We start from the raw sequence: 21,692 nt of genomic DNA on the forward strand, positions 1-21,692 counted from the left end.
CAGTGATGTGGCCTTAAAAAAGTGCAATGACAGCTTGTGAAAGACACCAGTGCAAAAGAACGGGATGTCTTCTAAGATACCCTGGAAAACACAGGCACACAATGTAAACCTGAAAGAAAATTCTAACATAATCACACACTTTGACCCTTAACAGGATCTCCTCCCAGGTTTGTAAGTAATCTGATTGTGGTTTACAGAATTCTCTTCCAGACATCCCTTACTTTGTCAATGGTCAGGTTTCAGCCACTGAGGGGCCACAACTCCACTGAAGACAGGAGAGCAGCAGCAACTATACAGTAAGTATAATAAGTTGTTACAGCTTATATAATACACTATTCTGTTTCTGAGTTAGAGCAAAACAGGAAACCAGATCTTGATTATAAGGCTGGGAGGGATTCACTTTCAATAAGACAATGGAAACAGCAGAACACGCTTTTTCTTTACACTGTTATTGAGGAAATAGAACAAATTACTTTGATTCCCCTGGGTCCATGAGTTAATAAGTTCATAGTTACAGATTCCTCAGTCACAAGTAACTTAAAATATTTTCTTAACATACTAACACACCTTGGTGTTTCTGCCTATTTAGAGAATATCCTAACTTACCCACTCACTTGCCAATTTGTGTGCATCCTTTCCTTTAGATCTTTCTGCAAAAACAGACTCCACTTTTGCAGAAAAAGCAGGAAGAGTTTGGCATATGTTGTGGAGATGTCTCACACTACTAAAACCAGAGTAATTTGAATTATTATGAATAATCAATGGTAAAATAAATGTAAACTCCTGCACTTTCTGATGCATCACTGTTAACTGTGCATGCATTTGAGGTTTGATCCATCATACTGAAGAATCAAAAATAACCTCATGTCATCTGAATACTTAAGAAGGAAAAACTAGACCTGCAGTTTTCAGTTGTAACATTTAATTGCAGTTGTACTACAAGACAGAATGATGCCATAATATATTTATGCATCAAGAATTAGGTAACAGAAACTCACCTTCCTGCAGCTTAAGTGTAAATTTTAAATGTATTTGGGACTGGGCGAGCATTTGGTGAGCTGGAACTTCCCAATTTGGAGAACCAAATTTACAGTCAAATTTACAGCTTTTTAGTTATTTAGTTATTTACCTATTAGCTATTACCTATTTAGTTATTTAGTTATTTACCTAACAACATCACATTCACAATAAAGGTTATTACTTCCTCTACTGGAGATAAACATACAATCAGTCAATGGGCAGATGGTTCAAAGGCTGAGGTTGATTAGATGAAACATAACAATATGCAAATGATATTATTATCTGTTTCAAACTTAAGTTTCCAAATACTGCTTGAAAAATAATATGTCAAAGGAAAGCAATTTCTGGATCTACCTCTTCTCAAACGCTAGGAGAGGATTCCCTCCTACTGAGGATTTGAAGTGAAAAGGATTGTTAATCCTCCCAATACCACTAGCATTAAGGAACAAAGTATTCTCACAAAGTTTATACTCACATCCATGCCATATTATGCCCTCCCTCTCCAGTGCAAATAAAGTCTGCCTCTAACCCACAATGATGGTTTCTGGAGTGGACTGACTTCAGGGACTCAAGACACAGTTTCTTCACTTTACTGCATGAATCCATTGGCTTCTCAATGCCCAGGAATATCAGTATAACTGTTGTAAATTGCTCCACATGAGGATTTTTCTCTGTGTAACAGGAATTCTTGTTCCTTCTCAGAGGCTGCACCTTTGGTATGATACAGGACAGCGGGTCATTCCATCACACAAGCCACTGTCCAAATTGTTCAAAGAAGGGCAAGAATGAGGCAGGATAGGGGCTACTCTTGTGGATACCAGACATTCACTACAGGGAGTTCTCCCAGAACCTGAATTTGGTGCTGATAGAAGTGCATCTAAAATACCACTCTCAAGTTTGACAACACAAGGGTAGAAATAACAATCTCCTTTCTGAAAGCTGTTTAAGTGGTCTGGAGAAGAATCACAGCAAATGCAAGGCAAATCTGATGTACTAGAAACATGCTCTGCAGCCACAAATATATGGAATTCATGCACCTTTAAAGAGAATTTGGTTAAATGTGATATACAACTTCTTTTTCCCTAATGCAGTATAAACAACAAAGTTGAAAATGGAGTAACTGCACACACTTGACAGATAAAATACCCTGTTCCTGAGATGAGTTTCCTGTTTAACACTATTTCGTTCTCCCACAAAAATTACTTACACTCCACGCGATTAGGAAGAGTAGGTCTTTGGGGATATAGAGGAGGGAAGTTGGACACTTCCTGGATCTGGACACTTGCTGCCCCTGTAAGTGGGGAGGCGAAGAGCTAAAGATCAATTACTGTGCTTACTTACATCTGCTTTTCCAGCTGAATAGTTGGATCTATTCTCTCTCCCAGGATCCCACAAAATTCTGGACTGCCATGTTTGATGGGTTTAAATCCTCCTCCGGGTGCTCTTAATTGCCTGTGCTGGTCACTTGAGGGAGAAGGAGATGTTTGCCGTTTCCCACTTCCATTAAACTGGGCTGCAAGACACACAGTAATTACCTTTCCAGGCAAGGTTAGCAAAGACCAAAAGAGTTATAGCAGTTAGAGAGGTTTTCACACCCCACAGAGAATAAACATATGCCCACTAGCATTAAGATGCGTTATCTACAAACTTACATGTATCACATAAAGTGCTTCTTACTATGCAGAGTACACAGTCCTAAAATTCTCTTGCTTTTCCAGTAATAAAATTCACACTCTTTTAAACCTTGTTACAATAACTACTGCTTATCTAGACATTTGATAATTTGATCCTCTAGAGATGATGCTGTTAAACAAGTAGCATTAACAAGCCTTCAGTCACCTGCCGTAATTCCAAAAGCAAGTGAGAACACCAGTTAGCCTCAGGTTATGTGGTATCATCCTAACAGAGATCAGGAGGCAAATCAGGCAGTGAACACCCATCTATCCATATCTGAAATGCTGTCAAGCAGCAAAGAATTAACAGTGCATCCACTCACATGCTACTGGCACAAAGCTTGTGCCTTTAAAGTCTAGGAAACAGAGACCAAAAAGAAATGCAGCCTTTCATAATTTCTCTCACTAACTACATTATTCAAAGAAAAGCAATACAACTTATTTTTCAAAACTGTAACTTATTAGAGCACTGCAACACCTGTAGCCAAGCACATACTAATGATGTCAATATCCTCATTCTACACTTGCAGATTCCACATAGCTACAATTAAAAAAAAATAGAAAATTAAAGGACAGAATGTTGACAGGAACAGTGAAAGAATCTACCCACATTGCTCTCTATGGGTCTATGGTCAAAAACTAACACTCCCAGCTGCAGATTACTGTATCTTAAGGTCACCTAGTGAGGATCAGACAAGAGAACCTTCATTGTCAGGAGGTAAAAATCACAGTGCTCACAAGCACAAACTGCTCAATCAGCCCCTATGTGAGTTTCAACAGCAATACTGGGGAAAAATGTTACAAGGAAAACTGAAGGCACTCCCTACAAAACTTATAGGCCTCATGCATTTAAAAGTGAATATACTGTAACACACAGCCAAGCAGGCACGCGGGTGGCAGCATTAAGTGTTTTAAAGCAGACAGCTGCAATGTTCAAGAAGATAATGCACAGTGATATGTTGGATGAGGAAAGTGTTTTGGAGCTGTTTCTCAAAAATTTATTTATGCTTTTGTCATGAAGCTTAGGACACTTCCACATCCTCCCTCTACTCAGAGAAAGTAGGCACAATTTTTATTATTGCAAACTTTGGGTAACTGTATTCAATCACATTCCTAAGTATCCATGGTGGAAATATGCTGATTCTTTCTTAATATAAACTCAGATTTAGCCTCATTATTGGATAATGAAAGCTGATTAGCGTAACAAAGAGAAACATTGCATGTGGGTACTTGCCTGTGACATATATGAGCAGTATTATTATTTTAACTCTAAGAAAAACACCCAGCTGTAACTTGGGTACTCTCTGAAAACCAGTGTGCTTATTGTCACCTTCTGAATATGAAACATCTTTCAGACTCAAAAAAATTCACAAAACAAACTCAGTTCTGATTGTTAACAGCTATATCTTTACAACACAGAATCACAGAACAGCTTGAGTTGGAAATGACGTTAATGATTATCTAGTTGCAACCCCCTAAGAGCAGGGAGATGCCACCACAGGCAGTGATTTCATCCACTAAACAACACTGTTCAGAGTCCCAACCAACCTGGCTTTGAACACTTCCAGGGAAGGGCCATCTACAATGTCACACAGGGCAACCTGTTCCAGTGCTTTACCATTGCTGACTAAACAATATCCTCCTAACATCTAATCTAAATCTCTCCTCTTTTAGTTTAAAAGCACTTCCTTTTTTTTTTTTTAAGCTCTATATGCTTGTGTAAAAAGTCACTAACATGATGGTAAGAGGCAGGAACTATTCTCCAAAAACAAGATGAAGTTAAACTGCAGATGCTTTTGAATGTTAGGGCTTTTTTCTCTGTTTAAAAAGTTCAGACATGTCTCCGGACTTCTTTTTTTTTTTCTTTTTTCTTTTCTTTTTTCTTTTTTTCCATTTGTTTGTGAATTAATTTGTCAGGAAGAAGCAGTCTTGAAGGGATATCCAGACAGATTAAAGTGACAAATATGATACTCAGCCAGGTACCTGCTCACCCAATGTTGTAATCAGGTCTGAGTTTTGGCTGCTATGAATCTTCTCTTAAACAAAGGTAAAGCATATTCAGCCACTGCAGTTATGGAACCAACTGCAATATCTGACACTTCCACAGTCTCCATGTGGCCTCTCTTCCACTGCTCTGTAATTTCTGCCATACTCCCGTGACAGCAGCATGCCAGAACTCCTTTGCTTTAAGTCCCTCAGGGTCCTAGGCAACACCTTTCCATGCAGAAGCAGTAGAAGTCAGAAAAAGTCTGGCGTTTTTAAGTCCTCCTTCCACGACCCCATCATCAGCGTTGGAAACTACTACCAAATGACACTCTTGACCATTGAGACACTCTTTTTAAGGGAGGGAAATATATATTGTAAAGCAATACTAAGATTTGCTTTACAGACTTCACAGACATATCTTTACCTGAAGGTTTTCTGTGTCCACATGGCAGTTTGAAGAGGGCAGATTTCTCATAAACTCTGTGGAAGCCAGCATCAGTGTGACATTCTTGAATGAGCTCTCCAATACCCATGTTATCTTCTACCTATCCAGTGGGCTCTCCCTGGTGTTATCTCCTTTTCTAGACAGACTTGTGTACCTGGAAGCTACTTTGTTCCTGTTACTTTGCCAGCCTCAATTCTGGGCAAACCAGTCTGCCCAGCTCAGCAGGAGCTCTAACAAGACCTGCTTGCTTCCCATAAAAGCCATCAAAAACACATTTTAGCTGTACAGCCTCCAATAAAACAACCATAAATTTGTTTGTGAAAGAACTCCAGCTGCAGAGAGTCAAAATGCTGCATTCAACTTCTGCTACAGAGTGACACGTCTTTTAGCACAGCAAAATCCATAGGCTACGTTGCTCCATCCACAGTGCCAGCATGACACCAGCTCCAGCCCCATCCTTTGGAGTCAGAGCACAGACACACTCAGCCTCAGCACATTTCAAATCTTGTGCACAGTTTCATTCTGACAAATCTCAAAGTCCAGGTTGGAGATAAACAGGTTTTAGCTCCAGCAACACATCTTGAAATCATGGCAGAAGAACAATTTTTTTCCCTTCAAAGACTGGCATGAGTAATTAGATTCATGGTAATTCCAGTGTTGCTTGCCATTTTGGTTTGTTTCTATGGTCTGTCACCTGACAAATCAAAAACATTTGCTGCATAAGTCTCCACATCTGCAAAAACAAATGTCTGCTGTTCCCTGCAGATGAATTTCTCAAATAGAAAAGTTTCAGCAGAGTTTCTCCATGTAACTGGGAGATGAAAACTGTAAGCCTGTAAAGTGGGACTTACCCATTGCTAAAATTTTTAGTAGTTCAACCAACATTGCACTTTTCAGAAAAACCCACCTCAGCTAAGAACCGAAAAAACCTTTTCCTGGGTTCCACTATGGAACCACCAAGTAAGACAGAAGAGCACTTCATACATCTCAGCATAGGGTCAATACTTCTTCATTGCAAACTTTCCACCATTTCAAACTTCAGACTTTCCTTATTTTAAACATTTACTACTCTTAGGACAAAGACAAATGCTAGAGACACCAGATGAAACAGCAGCTTGCAACTATGCTTGTAGCCAATCCTTAGACTTTTCTTTGTGAAACTAACTAATCTATAATGAATGGCAGATGTAATGAGAGAAATCTAATTAATCTCAAAAAGTGTTTACTCTTGTTTTTTTAAGTAAGAATTCTCCATGCTCAACTTGGAAGTAATCCAACCATATCATAATACCATATAATTAAACCTTTCTTTAGTCTATTAATTCTGTAAAGTAAGATTTTGCTCTGTGTGCTTTTGTAACTGCATAGTACTGAAGTATTACACATAAGCCAATCATAAAATCTTGTATTGAGCTGACCTTGTTAATTTACAATTACATTTAAAAACTGAAAAGTAGATATAAAGAAAAACATTGACAAAACTCAGATTCTTCATTTTAAAACAACTCAGAAACACCCTATTTCAGAATTTACCTGATAAAGACCAAAAAAGTGGACACAAAGATGAATACACAGGACAAACTCCAAAATAATTAAAACTTAATTGATTTCTTACAATATGACCAATATGTGAAGGATAATGTCTACGATTACATATGCACATATACAACATACATGTTTTTATATACATATATTTTTAAGACTGAACTTTTAAAACTAATAATCCCATCTCTCTAGCTGCTGTATTACTATTTGAGAAATTTGTGAAGAGTGATCTCACTGGCAGTAGATGTATACTGGTGCCACAGCTTGTATCTCAGCATCATTAAGCAATGAAGTTGCTGGTTTTTGAATAAAAAAATTACTTCTGGGTAGCACACAATCACCAACCTTGTGTGGGGAGCTACGTGACCAGATCAGGTTGTTTATGCAGTCATTTCTTCCCACAGAATGAAAAAAATATGAAGATGGAGACTGCAAGAGCTCCTTGAATAATTGTTTCCAATGCTTAACTGTTCTTGCAGAGAAAAAAGCAACTTGAGTCAGAACCTTCCCTGATTCATCTTCTATCTCATCTTCCCATCACACACCTGCTTATTTGTGAAGAAACTGGCTCCATCTTATTGAGGATCTCCTCACAGGCATTAGAAAGTGCCCATTAAGTCCCACCCAAAGTCTTCTGTTCTCCAGGCTAAGCAAGCCCAGTTCTCTCTTCACATGTGCTGTCATGTGCTGCAGTTTCTTGTCATTTTGTTGGCTGTGTGCTAACAAAAATGTTTATCAACATCCCTCTTATATCAGAATCCTGCCACAGCACTATGCATAGTGCAAGAAATATGAAGAGGAACAGTCACTTTGTTTGAGGAACAGTCACTTTGTTTCATCCACTAGTTTGCTCCTATTCAGACAGATTAACATGTTCTAGCTTTCATCATGATGAGGAGCATTGCTAGCCACATTTAGGCCACTTTCCCCCAGGACTCCTTAAGCCCCTTCTATCAAAGCTGTATCCCAGCAAGTCAACCAGACCTAGGTCCATATCATTGCAGGGGGTTAGTCTGCTCCCAATGCAAGTCTGTTCTCATTAGGTTTTGTAAGCCTATTGTCAGTCCATTTCTCAAGCCTGTTCAGGTTCCAGAATCTTTGCACACACTCTCCCCTCCCTTGGCTGCTATTCCAAGCTTGATAAGGAGCACTTCCTCTCCTTCTGCTCTTGGTTACTAAAAGGTATGCTACACAGGAAGGGTTCTTGAACATCATACTTGTAACCAGATTCCAGAAAGAGCATGAATCACTAACATTATCCATTGAGGTCAATGACTGATAGGTTTTTGCAGATCTCCTGGTCCACCCATCTGGTCTACAATATTCCAAACACAGCTGATGCCACAGCACAACATGCTGAAAGCTAAAGTCAACACAGATGACACCTACTGCTCTCTTTCCATTAAGAGATCTAGTAGTTTTAACACAGAAAGCAAACAGGTTTGTCAAGCAGGATTTACCCAGGGTAAATGCACACTAACTACTCGGTAATCATTGCTCTCAGGCTTCTTCCATGCTCACTCCCACAGCCACATCTCTTCCTGCCTCACCCCCAACACTTCATCACACTGTCCCTTTGAGAATCGCTCCACAATTTCAGGACCCTGCAAACCAGCTTCCTCATCTTAGAGATACTCAACAATAAACACTATCTACATCCCATCCATTAAAATGAAGTAGGGACAAGGAGTGTGAGAATCTGAAGTTTCAGTTATATGAAACAAATGCTAAGATGATTGACAACTGGTTAGCTGAAGTACCAAACAAACAGTGCAGTGTTCTGTATTTCTGCAGCAGGTAAAGATTTGAGATGACCCACATTTACTTTTCAGATATTTCTTCACACACACATACACATCAAAAGAGCATAAGTATTTGATTTACCCCAAAGTCAAATATGTAACTGTGAGAGAGAATTTTGAGGCTGGGATCTAGGAATCCTACCTGCCAAAGCTGGGATGGTGACTTTGTTCCACTCCCACGGCTGATCGTACTCATCTGCAGGCCTGTCATCATCCTGTGGCAATTTGCTTTCTCGTAAACGGCGACTCACCACACTTTCAGAATCAGATTCCACACCACTGCCTTCTGGTTCATAGGGTGTGTCGTAGAGCTGCATGTTTTTCTGATGGGACTTCATGCCTTCCTGCTGTTGAAATTCTGTTGGCAAGGAGGAAAATTGCATCAGAATCACTACTAACCATGTCTTATCATTACAGTCTATAATTTTAGAGCATTCAACTTCCACCCATTTCTTAATAGCCACATAATTATAGAGATGACAAGCTTGTACAAGACTTCTAAATTCTACCTCTACATTGGTAACTGGCTGGAAGCAAAAGTTTGCTCCAGTTAACAACCACAGCTTCATGCCTCCACCAACATTTCCCAGCTTGTGCAGAGCCAGATTGCAGGAAGCACACAATCCCTGCCAGCTGGTATAAAGCATACTCACAGTAACTCTGCGTAAGTTCACAAGAACACTGAAATTTGTGTATAGTTAGCTCTTCAGGAGGAGATGGTTCTGAAGTGAAATTTGAAGATATAAAGAACATAAAACAATAAATCCTACAGTACAATTGTATATACTGATAAAAAAAAATGGTCTTGCATTTATGTCTACAGAATATCAGCAAAAAATGAAGTAGGACTAGAGTAAGAACACTAAACAAAAGCATTAGAGTTTATGTCACATCAAGAGGGCTGTAACAGCAGCTCTCAGCTGCCTGAAAAGCAGTCAGAACCAAACCTTCTTGAGCAGAATCATAAGAAGCAGTAAGGAGAAACAGGCACAAGAGGTAGCTCAAGAGATCCAAGTGGTACACTGTGGGTTCCTTCTTCCCCTGGTGTGCAGTGCAGCCCTGGGAGAGGTTACCAGGTAGGTCATGGGAGGTATCTCCATTTTTTGGAGTTTACAGAGCCTTGCTCAAAGCCACGGTCCCTCCATCTACTGATACAAAACTAAGCAGAGAGAGTGATAGACCCAGTGGCTGTGCTACCATTCAAAGGGAGCCAGGGACAATGGAAAATGACAGGCTAACAGGCCAGAAAACTACTCAGCAGAGAAGGACTTTGGGATCCTGTATGACAGCAAGTTAAACACAAGGCAGCAATGCACCCTCACAGTAATGAGGCACAACCCAGCCTGGGGAGCATCAGTGTGTGGGACGCAGATTAAGAGATGTGATTCTTCACCTCTACTCAGCGCTGGTGAGGTCACATCTGGTCTGCTGGGTCCAGGTTTCACCTGCCCAGCACAAGAAAGATATAGAATACTGCAGGAAGTTTCAGCAAAAGGTTGCGAAGCTCAATAATGGGACTGAAGCACTTTTCAAATGAGGAGAGACTGAAAGAGTTCAGACTTGCCAGCTGGGAGAAAATAAGTTTTAGTGAGGAGATATTAATGCATATAAATACCTGATGGAGAAGATGATGAAGACAGACTTTTACTGACAGTGCCAAGTGACAGGCCAAGATATAACAAGCACAAAATATATAACAAGTCAAAATGTATTCAATTCCATCTGAACACTAGAAAACACATTTTGATTGTGATAATGGTCACACACCAAAACATATTGTCTGCAGAGGCTGTGAAGGATCCATCTTTGGAAATATTCAAGATCTGACTGGACATAGTTACGGGCAACCCATTCTAGCTGATCCTGCTTGAACAGGATTTTTTAATTTGATAATATCAAGAGGCCCCTTCCAACTTCAGATATTGTATGATTATACTGACCACTGCAACGATAAAATATGAACATCGATAATGTAGCAAATTGCAAAGTTTTGAAAAGACTCAGCGAGAGAACTTTTTAAGCTACAAATGAAGCAAAGATCTAGAGCAGTTCTCACTGTTACTACAACAAAAGTCATAAATCAATTCATTTATCAACAAAAATATTATAATCAAGTAATTTCTCCAAACCACTTCAAAGTGCAGTGTAAAGTCTGCAAAATGACAGTGCCCATACTCCTTGGAAAAAAATCATTTCATTTATACATTAAAAATCTGGTAAATTTGAAGACATACACACAGAAATGGATGGAGATGTAAATACACGCAAGATGATCCTGTTAATTTCTAATTATGAACAACCACATCAAGAAAAATTGAGAATTTTTTGAGAAAGAAATGTAACAGAAAGAACACCCAACTCTCTAGAATACTCTGGATCAAAAAGATAAATGTTTTATTTCCTCTAAAGTCGGAAAAGTGGTAGGTATCTTTTTCTCTTTCACTACTGTGGACCCAGTAAATGCTACACCAACAAATGTGAACTTCTGAGGAACAGAAGTCATGATTCACCCAAATCAGTTGTAAATGCCAAACACAAATTTGTGTGCCAAGTACAGCTATGCAATTGGCTCTTTGTGTGTAAGCACATTTCAATACAAGAACTCTTGCCTGATATTTTTCTTTTACCCAGAAGACCAAAGCATCAGACCATACAGAAAAGTTTACCAGTAAATAGAAGGTGGTTCATGTTCAGGGAGCATAATTAGAAAAATTATGAATATTTGATTCTAAAGCAGAAAAGATTTTCTAGGAAAAGCTACAACCTAGAGGGAGGGAAGTGCAGGGCCAGGAATTGGACTTAATGATCCTTGTGGATCCCTTCCAAATCAGCCTATTCTGTGATATATAAAAACATATGCATGTATGCACATACACTTACACATATCTCCAATCTCTTCTGTAAAGCTTCATATAAATATGCTTGAAAATTCACCTTTGACAGTATTTGTAAATAAAAGTAATTTTACTAAAGGCTAAATCAGAAAAAGTTCCTTTCAATAATGGCAGCACAACTGAATCTGTACCATAAGCAGTATTAGCATTATACACACTTACAGCTCTGTGCAAACTTGATATTCAAGAACCATATAGTAGAAGACAACAGAACATTTGTGATGAAGCATTTCTCATGGTAATTTTATAGCCTCTAACAGTGCCAGTTCTAAGGGCTAAAATAGTCTTCAGAATTATTAGGAAGTCAAAAACTATGTTAATTTAACTTTTCCTTTAGAAATTCATTTTTATGAACTATATAATTTGAATTCTTATTGCTGGTTAAAAGTACATTTGTATACAATTCAGCATTTAAGCTAATTGTTAACAGAAGAAGCAACTGGTGAAGTTTTGAGAGCACTAATTTTGCTAGCAGTCTGGAAGACTCCCACAGGTAATTCTTGTGAGATAATTCTCACAGATCAGAGATAATTACAGAATCAGGCTCCAGAAGTTTGGTCACCTGTGTAAAACCAAGAACCTGACCAGGACAGGTACAGAAACTGAGACAACACTATAAGATACAAGACTCAACTTGACATTGTTCTTCCCACTTGGTTGAACAATTCTGATACTCACATACAGAACAGAGCTCCACAGGACAAGCAGCCACATCAGCCACACCTTAACAGCCCTAAATAATTCAACAGGATTACACACAGATGCACTGTATTCCTGAAAATAGTTTGGAGAGAATTAGGGGATATATCATCAGGGAAGTAGAACAGCTATGAAGCCAACAAAAGGAAATGTTGAAAACATTACTACTTGATTACAGAACCCAACAGGTAAATTTCCAAAAGGACGCAACAGACTAAAACGCAACCAGATCATTCTATAATGGCTCAATGCCAACAGGTATTTCCTTCATCTCAAACTCAAGCATGGAGGAACAAGAGGTCAAACAATGTAGTTATGCTATTAAAAAAAGTTCTGGTAATATAAAAGCCCATTTCCCCGAATCAAGCACATCTGTAAATGTCACCAGGCAGTAATAAAGTCAATTCCATTTTACAGCCCCTTTTTAACATTTCTTTTGATGAAACACTAGACAAGCAAAATGCAGCAGTCCTATTGCCACAATCACGTAAGAAATGTCAGTTATATAATCAAAGACATTCCCTGAAGTTAAGGGCTTGCAAGAGTTTTTGCTCTCCTGCGTGGTGAAAGACAATGAAAAATTACTCTGGGCAGGTTGGGAAGCAAAGACAGGTTCCTGCATCACAGCACATCTTGCTCATCTACATCTAATATGCAGGAAGAGTCTTAACCTGCAAGAGACAAAATCACTAAGTTACATCAATTCCTTGATTTTTTCAACCTCTGCTATTCTATTGGGAAACCTTTTAAACAAATTACATGCAACAAATTACAGCATCAGTGGTAAGACAGACATAGGTGTTTCTTTATCAGTCTGACAGCAATCTGTAATTTATGCATGCTCCACTGAAAACCAGGGAAAACTATAGTGCAATATGATACAGTCACATTAACTTACAGATTGATCAACAGCAGCACAATAAAGCTGTTTTGACTTGTCAGAATGTCGGATTTCAAAGTGCATTGGCCCACACATATCAGGTACAAAAGCAACAAATCAGACCCCTCTCTATCTCAGCTACCACTTTCAAGACTGGTGCCAAATTAAAATGACAGTGCTACCAGCTCCTCAGCTGCTTTCTCTAGCCAAAAGCCTTGTCCTAGTAACACAAATCTGACTATGAAGGTCTCATGCTGGAAACAGTACTAAGATGTGAGGTCATCTAAAATCTAGCACTGAAATTGACTTTTAAGCAACGTAAAAGGGTGAGCAACACCTAAGCCTAGCAAGCCTAAGAGCAATACAGGACAGAGAACAGAATTCTGCTGAAGTGATTATTCAGGGGACATTTAGCTACACTCAGCTCCATTCAACAGCACAGAATTCACAGAGTTTATCCGGATACATTGCTGAATAAAGCTTCATCCTACTTCAGAAACCATGAAACAAAGTACTTGGAAATACTCCTAACTCCGACAAGCAGCTGTTTCTAGAAACCCTTTAATGTAAGTACAATGATTTTCAAGGTCATTTTTGCATGCAGTTGAATTTGTTCAAATACAATTATTTACAGGAAGCACAGTAGTTTCTCCATTCATTTATTTAGCACACATTAACCTGTAAACACTATGCTGGAATAAGATTGTACAGAAGACAGCTGTCAAGCTGTTAGCTTGAAGAATTTCTGTCCTCCTACCTCTGGATTCAGACTACAGGTCTCCTCCAGATGGTTGCTTCTCTTCTGCTCTCTTTCCAGAGGTCAGCATGTAAACAACTTCAGTCCTACTGACCTGGATTTAGTTTCCCACTAACCAAATAAAAACCACAACCTGCTATTAACTACACACCAAAGTGTAACCAGCCTGCAGTGAACACCTAAAACTGTGCTGCTGTTCTCACTGAGTGAATTTGTGTCACTCAGATCTACCAGATAATTCCCATGACAGGGATCTCAACACTAAAGTGACTTTGTCTGGAACTCACAACTTTTCAAGGCACACAGACAGACCAAACAGTTATCATCAGAAAGATAGAGGTATTTAATTAAAGCAAGCAAGCAAACAACTATACCCTGAACAGTCTACTTCTTGCATCTCTTCCCCTTATATACACAAAATTCCCCATAGGGAGAGGGAGAGGTTCTGCAATGAGAGAACAGGCTAACTTGTCTTCAACTAGGATAGTCAGAGCAGAATTATGAACAGCAGAACTTTTGGAATGGGGATTCAAACACTGTATATTCAAAAGCCCTAAAAGGGCAGTCCACAAAGTGTTTGGAGCTCTTGCTATAAACACACTGGCTTTCTGTGGATAAGTCTGGGGAAAATAAAATACCATATTAAAACCAAAAAAGGGTATGTGAGAGCGTAACTCAGGAATAAGGCCTGCTTGTGGACAACAGCCAGTTACAATCCTTGTAATCCCAGCTGTCATTGAAAACCAAAGCTATCAGTGGAAGCAGAAAGAAACTTGAAAATGCTCAGGTTCACATTGAGAGGCACTGGTAAATATCTGATGAATTTCCCACAACATCATCCTGACAGCCTGGCAATCTCTAGCAGGTAAAGGTCACATCAGGGCCAGATCTGATCACAGACAACAAAGTCCCATCTGCAGGAGTTCTTGCTATCAAGGAGTAAGCTTTTCTGAAATGGCCCAAATCTCTGCTCTTGAGGCTTCTAATGGAAAATCACTGAACTGGCAAGTAATCACACTGAAGGGCAGTGAGCAGTTAGCTCCAGGTGTATGGGTAGGCAACACATCAACCAGTAACTTGCCAGTTTGCCACAGGCATAAAACAGATTAATGCAAAGATCACCCTGATATGAACATTTGCTTCCATTGAATTAATTCCCAGATAAACAGGTCAAAATACTCAGTCAGCTGCTTACTTATCCAAGCCTCACTATTAACATTTCTTTCCACATCCATTTTGGAAAGACAGTCTGAAAGTATTTCAGGACTTGTGATGCAGAATTTTCATTTTATTACTGCAAAGGCTATTCACTAGAGAAGCTAAATTTTACCTCTGTTCAAATTTTGCCTCAGGTCACTAGAAATCAAACTGCTTTTTCCTCTGCTTCCAGATCCAGCTGGATGCTTCCAGCTGCTGGGACACAAGGGAACAGCAATTATATTCCAGTGGCAGGGAGGGCTGTTCTGCTTTGAGACTGCAGTAATTGCCACCCAATGGTAATTATCACAGGTTTTGCTGCAGAAAAAGCTGGATATGAGAAGATCTTCCTTCCCTCAACTTTTCTTCCAAACAGAAGCCAAGTGACTCAGAAGTGAGTTACTTTCCAGGAATGAACAGGCGTTTGTTCCCCTGTTCCCTGCGAGGGCTTGGCAAAACCGCATGATGTGAAAACCACCAACATCTTCACATTGCCTGCATCATGCCGGAAATACCACTGAAGTCCAACTATGACTCATTACCCCAGGAAGAAGCATTCAAAGCAACCTTACATTCCAACAAACCTGATAAAGAAAAGTTGTAAGGCCAGTCAGAGCAGGGCCAGGCAGGGAGAAGGCTGTTTATGTTAATTATCAATAAAATAGAAAAAAAATAAATTATATTTTCCGTAGAAGGTATGTACTGAAATAAAACAAGCAACCACTACCCTGCCCAAGAAGACAGGAAGCACACATTTGTCTTTGTGGGTGGGAAGGGTGAGGAAGAGGAGGGGTAGGTGTTGGTGGAGTCAAAGGATGCTGATTAAAAAAACAAAACACACGGGAAGAAAATGAAAATCCTAGCGGCCTGGAAGGACAGCAGTACTGCTTCTAAATGACATGAAAATTATCCTTGGAGATGTATTTCTCTTTTGGCAGAGGTAAATAAATAAAAAGATTAAATTTCATCAGCTCCCTGGAGGCAGAAATTTATTCTACAAAGCCTTCCCCCTCAACACCATATTTTCTGTAAGTAAGCAGTGATTCAGTGATTAAACTGTTTAACTGTCAGTTTAAAATTCTTGATTTCTGCAGACTTTGCCTCTTTGGAGGTGCTTTGATGCTTCTGACCTACTTATTCCTTGCACATTTTTCAGTAAGACACAGAAGAGGAGTAGGGATGCCCTTTTCATTTAGATGAGGGGACAAAGAATCCATAAAACTACCCTAGTCTGTACATTTACTGCTGCTTGACCAAGAGCCAACTCCAGATGCTGCTACAGCCAGTTACATCATACTGCTATAGCCCTGGCTTGTTTTGTAGGTTTTCTTGACCTGTCTGGAGTACTGACCTTTGGGATTCAAGGATCATTGTTTCATGGCCTAAACAGGGCAATCCAAGTGGCAACCAAAAAATTCAAGATCCTCATTCCATACATCAAAACTTCTAAGAAGTGCAAAAGAACATTCATTTCTTGTGGTAAGAGTGAATAGAAGCCCTCTGAGAAGCAGAGTGCTGTGCTGGGATTTCCATGTACACCAGTTAGTACAACGGGTCTCGTCAGCTCAGAACATGAACTACAGCGTCCCAAAAGATTTGCTTTATGATCAGCACAAACAGAATAAATTCTCTTTGAAAGTCATCCTAACACCAGAGTCTAAATGCCTGTTTTAAACAAGCTAAAACTGTCCCATGTCAGGACTGACAAGTTTGTAGAGAATATGACCATTTCCTGCAGTTAGATCAGTCCTGCTGCTCATGACTGCCATTGACAGCCCCCATGCCCTTGCCAGTGCTCTTCACCAACACAATACCTCACCCTCACAGGAATCACCTTGAGGGAGGACAGGAATGGAAGAAAACATTCATGATTTAAGTGTTCTTCAACACTCACACACAAGAAAGATACTTTATTGCATCATGTCTGCCTGTGAGAGTCTCTGTGTGCTGAAAGCTTACTTGAAACAGTATCAAATGAGATAAGCACCGATCATTTTTTTTTTTTTATGAAGTATAAATATATATGTTCATATACTTGGGATGATATTGCAAGGAATAACCAGATGTGAGCAAAAGGGAGTTTATATGACCAGGACAAAATAGGCAACTGTTTCCTGAGAGCAGGAGGTTTAACTATGAGAATTATGCAGAAGGGAGTTACCTTTTCTGCATGTAACTGACTTTGAGCACAGCCTCCTAGGGATGTGGAAGAGGGCAAAGAAGGATAAGCAGATAGAGGCCTCCCTCCAGACTTCCTCCCCACTATGCCTCGTGATACAAACAGTGGGAAGAAGTTCCCTACAGGTACAACTTACGTGGTACAGTAAGACTTCTGTAGCCACAAGAAATGCCGTATCTGATTTAACAAACTCAGATGAGATATATTCTCAGCCAGATGAGACATGTTATCTTCTTTTAGCCACCTGCTAGCATTTGCTGTATAGAAGAAAAGGCAGGGAGAAGAACTGCTATTTAATAATTCCTAGAACAGATTTATTCCACAGTGGAATGGAATGGCTATGTCATTGAGAGGAACATAGAAATGTGAATTGTGCATTGTTTTTGTCCAGTCTGTGAATGATTATGTCACCATGATAAAAAAAAAAACAAAAACCAAAAAACCAAAAAACCACTCAAAGACCCCCAATTGCCAGCTCAAAACACAGCCTAAAACTTCCCTGATGCCCATTATTTTAGTAAATTTTTATTAGCAATTTTTTAAAAGAAAAATGCTAAGAAACCAATGAGAAGCCAAAGTTTTAGAAGCAATGTCTGATGCATTTGCAAGAGCTCTTTCCCTCCATTTTCCCCAACCAGCATTCCGGGAAGAGCAGGAACTATCAGGAACTGTTTCCTCCTTTGGCAGGACTTAAAAGCCACACAGCATCTGCATGCTAAACCATCTGGTTTTTCTCCTGTTCACTGCAAGGAACAGCCACAGTGATTATTTGCCACAGTGATAATTTGCAATTTTCCAAGTGGCAAGTTGGAAGAAGCAGAGATCAGCCACCGTGGTTATTTACAATTTTCCCCACTTTTACATGCTTTCCCCAAGGGAAGTATTGTCCTAGTTGCAATCTTTCTGTTCTGTCATTCAAGCTCAGTTAGAGGGATAATGCAGGAACTCTGATCAGCACCTAAGCACATAATGAAGATGAATCACCACCTCTTGGACATACAAGCTTTCCAAATGTTAAATAACTCCAAATGTTAAACTTCAATGTAAATTTAAGTCCAGCACAGTCCTACACATGCATACCATAAGGATCATTAATGTAGATATAAAACATGGTCTGCAATTGCTGTTCAGCCCTGGGGAAAAAATGGTTTAATTTAGAATTCTACCTTCCCGTGATTAGATGAAGAAAGCCACTCAGTTGTCATTACATGCAACCATAGATTTTACTTATCACAATGCAAGGCCTTGCATGCATTAAGTGACAGCTGACAGCACAGAAAAAGTGAAATGAAAGGATACGAACAGTAAAATTACTGGGAAAATGTTTCAACTAATCCTCTTTGGCCTATCATCTCTTTACTCATTGTGTCAAGTAGAATCCAGCAAGGGACTGATAGGAGAAACTTGTGTCTAGCATTCGTAGCATTTTAAATACTCTGCACTGAGCTGTGCAGCTGCTAATACTCAGTACCTTGCCTGCGTTTGCAGATTCATCTGCAGTTATTATAGTGTCCATTCCTAGTTGAAAGCCCACTTGCAGAGTAACCTGTCAGTTACATGGTGTTGGGTTTTCCCCTCAGACAAGACTTATATAACAGTACAGAACACGCAGCAGTGCTCAAATGTATGCAGTATACAGTCTATCACATCATCACTCAAGAGCATTTGTGCTTACACTGACACATAACAGCAAATAAATCTGGTTAGCATTCAGCACAGGATCATTAAGAACAGGTGCTTTAAGAAAGCAAATGACAGTCATGTGCAATCAGCATCATAAATCAGTACTTTTTTTCAATTCTTGCAATGGAAGTATCACAAATTCAGAAGAGCAATATTTAATATCTTCCAATTAGGTCAAGTCAGAAAACGTCATGTTATAAAAATTCACTGCAATCATGATCCTGATGCATACAACTGAGTCAACACTTTCTGGTAAATTTTCCAGTAACAGTCTTACTTTCCAATAGGCATCTCTAAACCACCAAGCAACGTTTACAATGCACAAAACCACTCCCATGGAGACAAATGTGGAAGGCTGTATTTCTTGCTACATTTTTTGTTATTTGTTTTCAGAGACGGATACAAAAACATCCTTTAAATAACAGTTAGGAGAGGCTGTCTTTTGTTATACTTTATATTCTACCATGATGCCAGGATCTCAGTGATGATGCATGTCACAGCCAAAGGAAAGGGCAATAGTATGTGCTACTCAGCAAAAAATACAATACAAAATTAAGGGTATATATGAAATACATGGCCTTTTTTTAACTTCATCTCACTGTTCCCTTTCTATTTCAACTGAGGCAGCAGCACAGACACCTCCAAGACAATCTCAGGCTGCATTAGAGCCATAACTGCTGCTGCAGAGCTTGCTTAGAAAAAGCTCACACTCTTCTGTTTTGCAGTCCATCCCTGACAAGTTCAACTGTTGTTTGATGGTACAAAAGACAAGAGCCAGAACAGCACAAAACCCACTGCTTCATCACAGTAATTTTCAAATTATCCACTCCACAGAAAATGAATGCAGAACTGAAAGCAAGCCAAGTTCCTTCAGGCAAGCCTGATTTCCCCCAGGTTTACCTGTGCTGCTCTAATTGTTAGTGTAACCTTCCATAGCATCAGTTTTGCATGCCTACATCCTGTTTCATAAAACCAAGATTTATGTGGACTCTCCCACTTCAAGGCACTAACACACAAAACTGAGCAATGCACAACCTTGTTCAAGCTCAGATGAAGACTGAGTATTTCCATCTTCTATTTGCACATTGGTATTATTCAACAAATTTAGTCGTGGTAGCACAACACAGTCCAACCGGAAGCAGAAACTCAAAGAAGGCTTCTTAGCTCTTTACATGAGTAGGGATAACAAAGATTAATGCACATATCAGCACAACAACACATGCCAAAACCAGCTGAGGCTTACCTGACCTCAGCCAGAAAGAACTCCTGCAGACAACTGCCTCTAATTTAGCAGCCAGAATGGTAATGAACAGCTGGGTTTGCATAGATGTTTGAGCTCCTCCAAAAGAGCATTTTCAAGCAGAGTTCTTAATAGCCAGAAATCAGAGAAAGCTGTATGTTTTTTCCACCCAGTAAATAAAATGCAAAGAGCACAAAAATTGTGGTTCTCACCACTTCTCACTGAAGTTTTAAGTTCATTCTATGACACTGCTGTAAAGCCACATAAAACTGTTGGTAAACTTATGTGGGAAGATGTACAGTTTCTGTGGCAAAAGGAGACACAGAACTAACTGGTTGAATCCTCAACTCTTGTTTACTTTAAAGGACAAAAGAGCACTCATCTGGTTTGGGTTCCCTAACTGAAAAAGGAACAGGAGAAACTGTAGCTACTACATTACAGCTGATGTCAAAAACAGGCTTCATTTACTGTAGTAATGAAGTATTATTACTATAATGAATGTAGTAAATTTTGAATTTACTACAAAACGAAGGTTTCACTCATATTTTGCTACTAGGGATTTCCAGAGTCTGTATGCAAAACCAGCAGGCAAAAATTTAATTCATTTACTAGCAAGCTAAGCACAACAAAGAGGACAGAATATCAGAGCTGAAAGGCTATCTTGTTCCCTCAAAGAACTATTCTGTTTGCCTCATGCTTAACTAATACTTCCTGTACCAGCTTTTTTGACTTAACTCTTCTGTACAGTACAGATAAAACACCCAAAGTGATTTAAGTGAGAATAAAATATGAAAGAATTATTGAGAAAATTCTTCTGAAAAAAAATTCTCACTAGCTTTCTAGTGAAAATCTCTCTAGTTTTTTTAGACTCTCACTAATCTCCAAAAAGGACCTTTGAGTTGATCACAGCTAGCTGGGGAAAGGGTAGAAATTCCTTCTGACTTGACAGCACATGCAATGTCTACACTAGTTTCCTTTTAAAAACAATAAATCCAGGTTAGGCTAGAAATATCTCTTCCCAGGGCTGTCATCCAGTCATTAACATGCTGCTCTTAAATATTTTCACATTTCCTTTGGCCAAAAGCCTCTTTGCAAAAGATTAAGAGCAAAGAGAAAAGGAAAACAAAGGATAATTGAAGATACGTACAAGTGTGACAAAGGATTTTTGTATCACATTTTGTCCCAAGTGCATGTCTCATTTTTTCTTTTAGTATCACTATTACAGCTTCATATGACAAATCCCTGTAAAACTCATCAGCAACAGTCTATATCTCTCATACACTGCTGATCCTTCGCGTAACACATTCTCTGCATTCTGCTTTAGAGCAATGTTGCAAGAACCAATAGAGCTGGCACCAGTCTGAGAAGACTGAGAGCTGAACTGATAAGCTGGTAAAATGTATCTCTGATGTCCCCCTGCATAATTAAATTATACTCCATCCAGTCAGGCCCAAAAATGAGTTTACAGTGCTCCCTTCCTTTGCTGTGGCAGACCACAACAGTATCAGTCACCTATGCTTCCATCATACCTCCACCTGGAAAGCACCCAGAATTCCTGCCAGCAGAGTCCAGAAGTGCACAGACAGGCCAAGTGCAGTCTGGAATGCCATCTGTTCAGCCTCTCCTCCTTCCCCCCACAAAGTGAACAGCTGTCAAGAATCACACTCCCTTGCTGCAACAGCATGCTTTCAG

The 21,692-nt window shown here is 39.4% G+C and overlaps 1 protein-coding gene across 1 annotated transcript in view; it reads right to left on the bottom strand.

Moving 5' to 3' along the window:
* Nucleotides 1-21,692, bottom strand: part of SHB (SH2 domain containing adaptor protein B) — a 59,953-nt gene that overhangs the window by 13,180 nt on the left and 25,081 nt on the right. The window contains exons 3-4 of the mRNA XM_015615159.3: nt 8,614-8,829; nt 2,362-2,533 (exon numbers count right to left, since the gene is read on the bottom strand). Of these exons, the coding sequence (XP_015470645.1) occupies nt 2,362-2,533; nt 8,614-8,829 (388 nt within the window). The remainder of the gene's footprint in view (nt 1-2,361; nt 2,534-8,613; nt 8,830-21,692) is intronic.

This window comes from Parus major, chromosome Z (genome assembly GCF_001522545.3).
Source record: "Parus major isolate Abel chromosome Z, Parus_major1.1, whole genome shotgun sequence".
NCBI classification, from domain to species: domain Eukaryota; kingdom Metazoa; phylum Chordata; class Aves; order Passeriformes; family Paridae; genus Parus; species Parus major.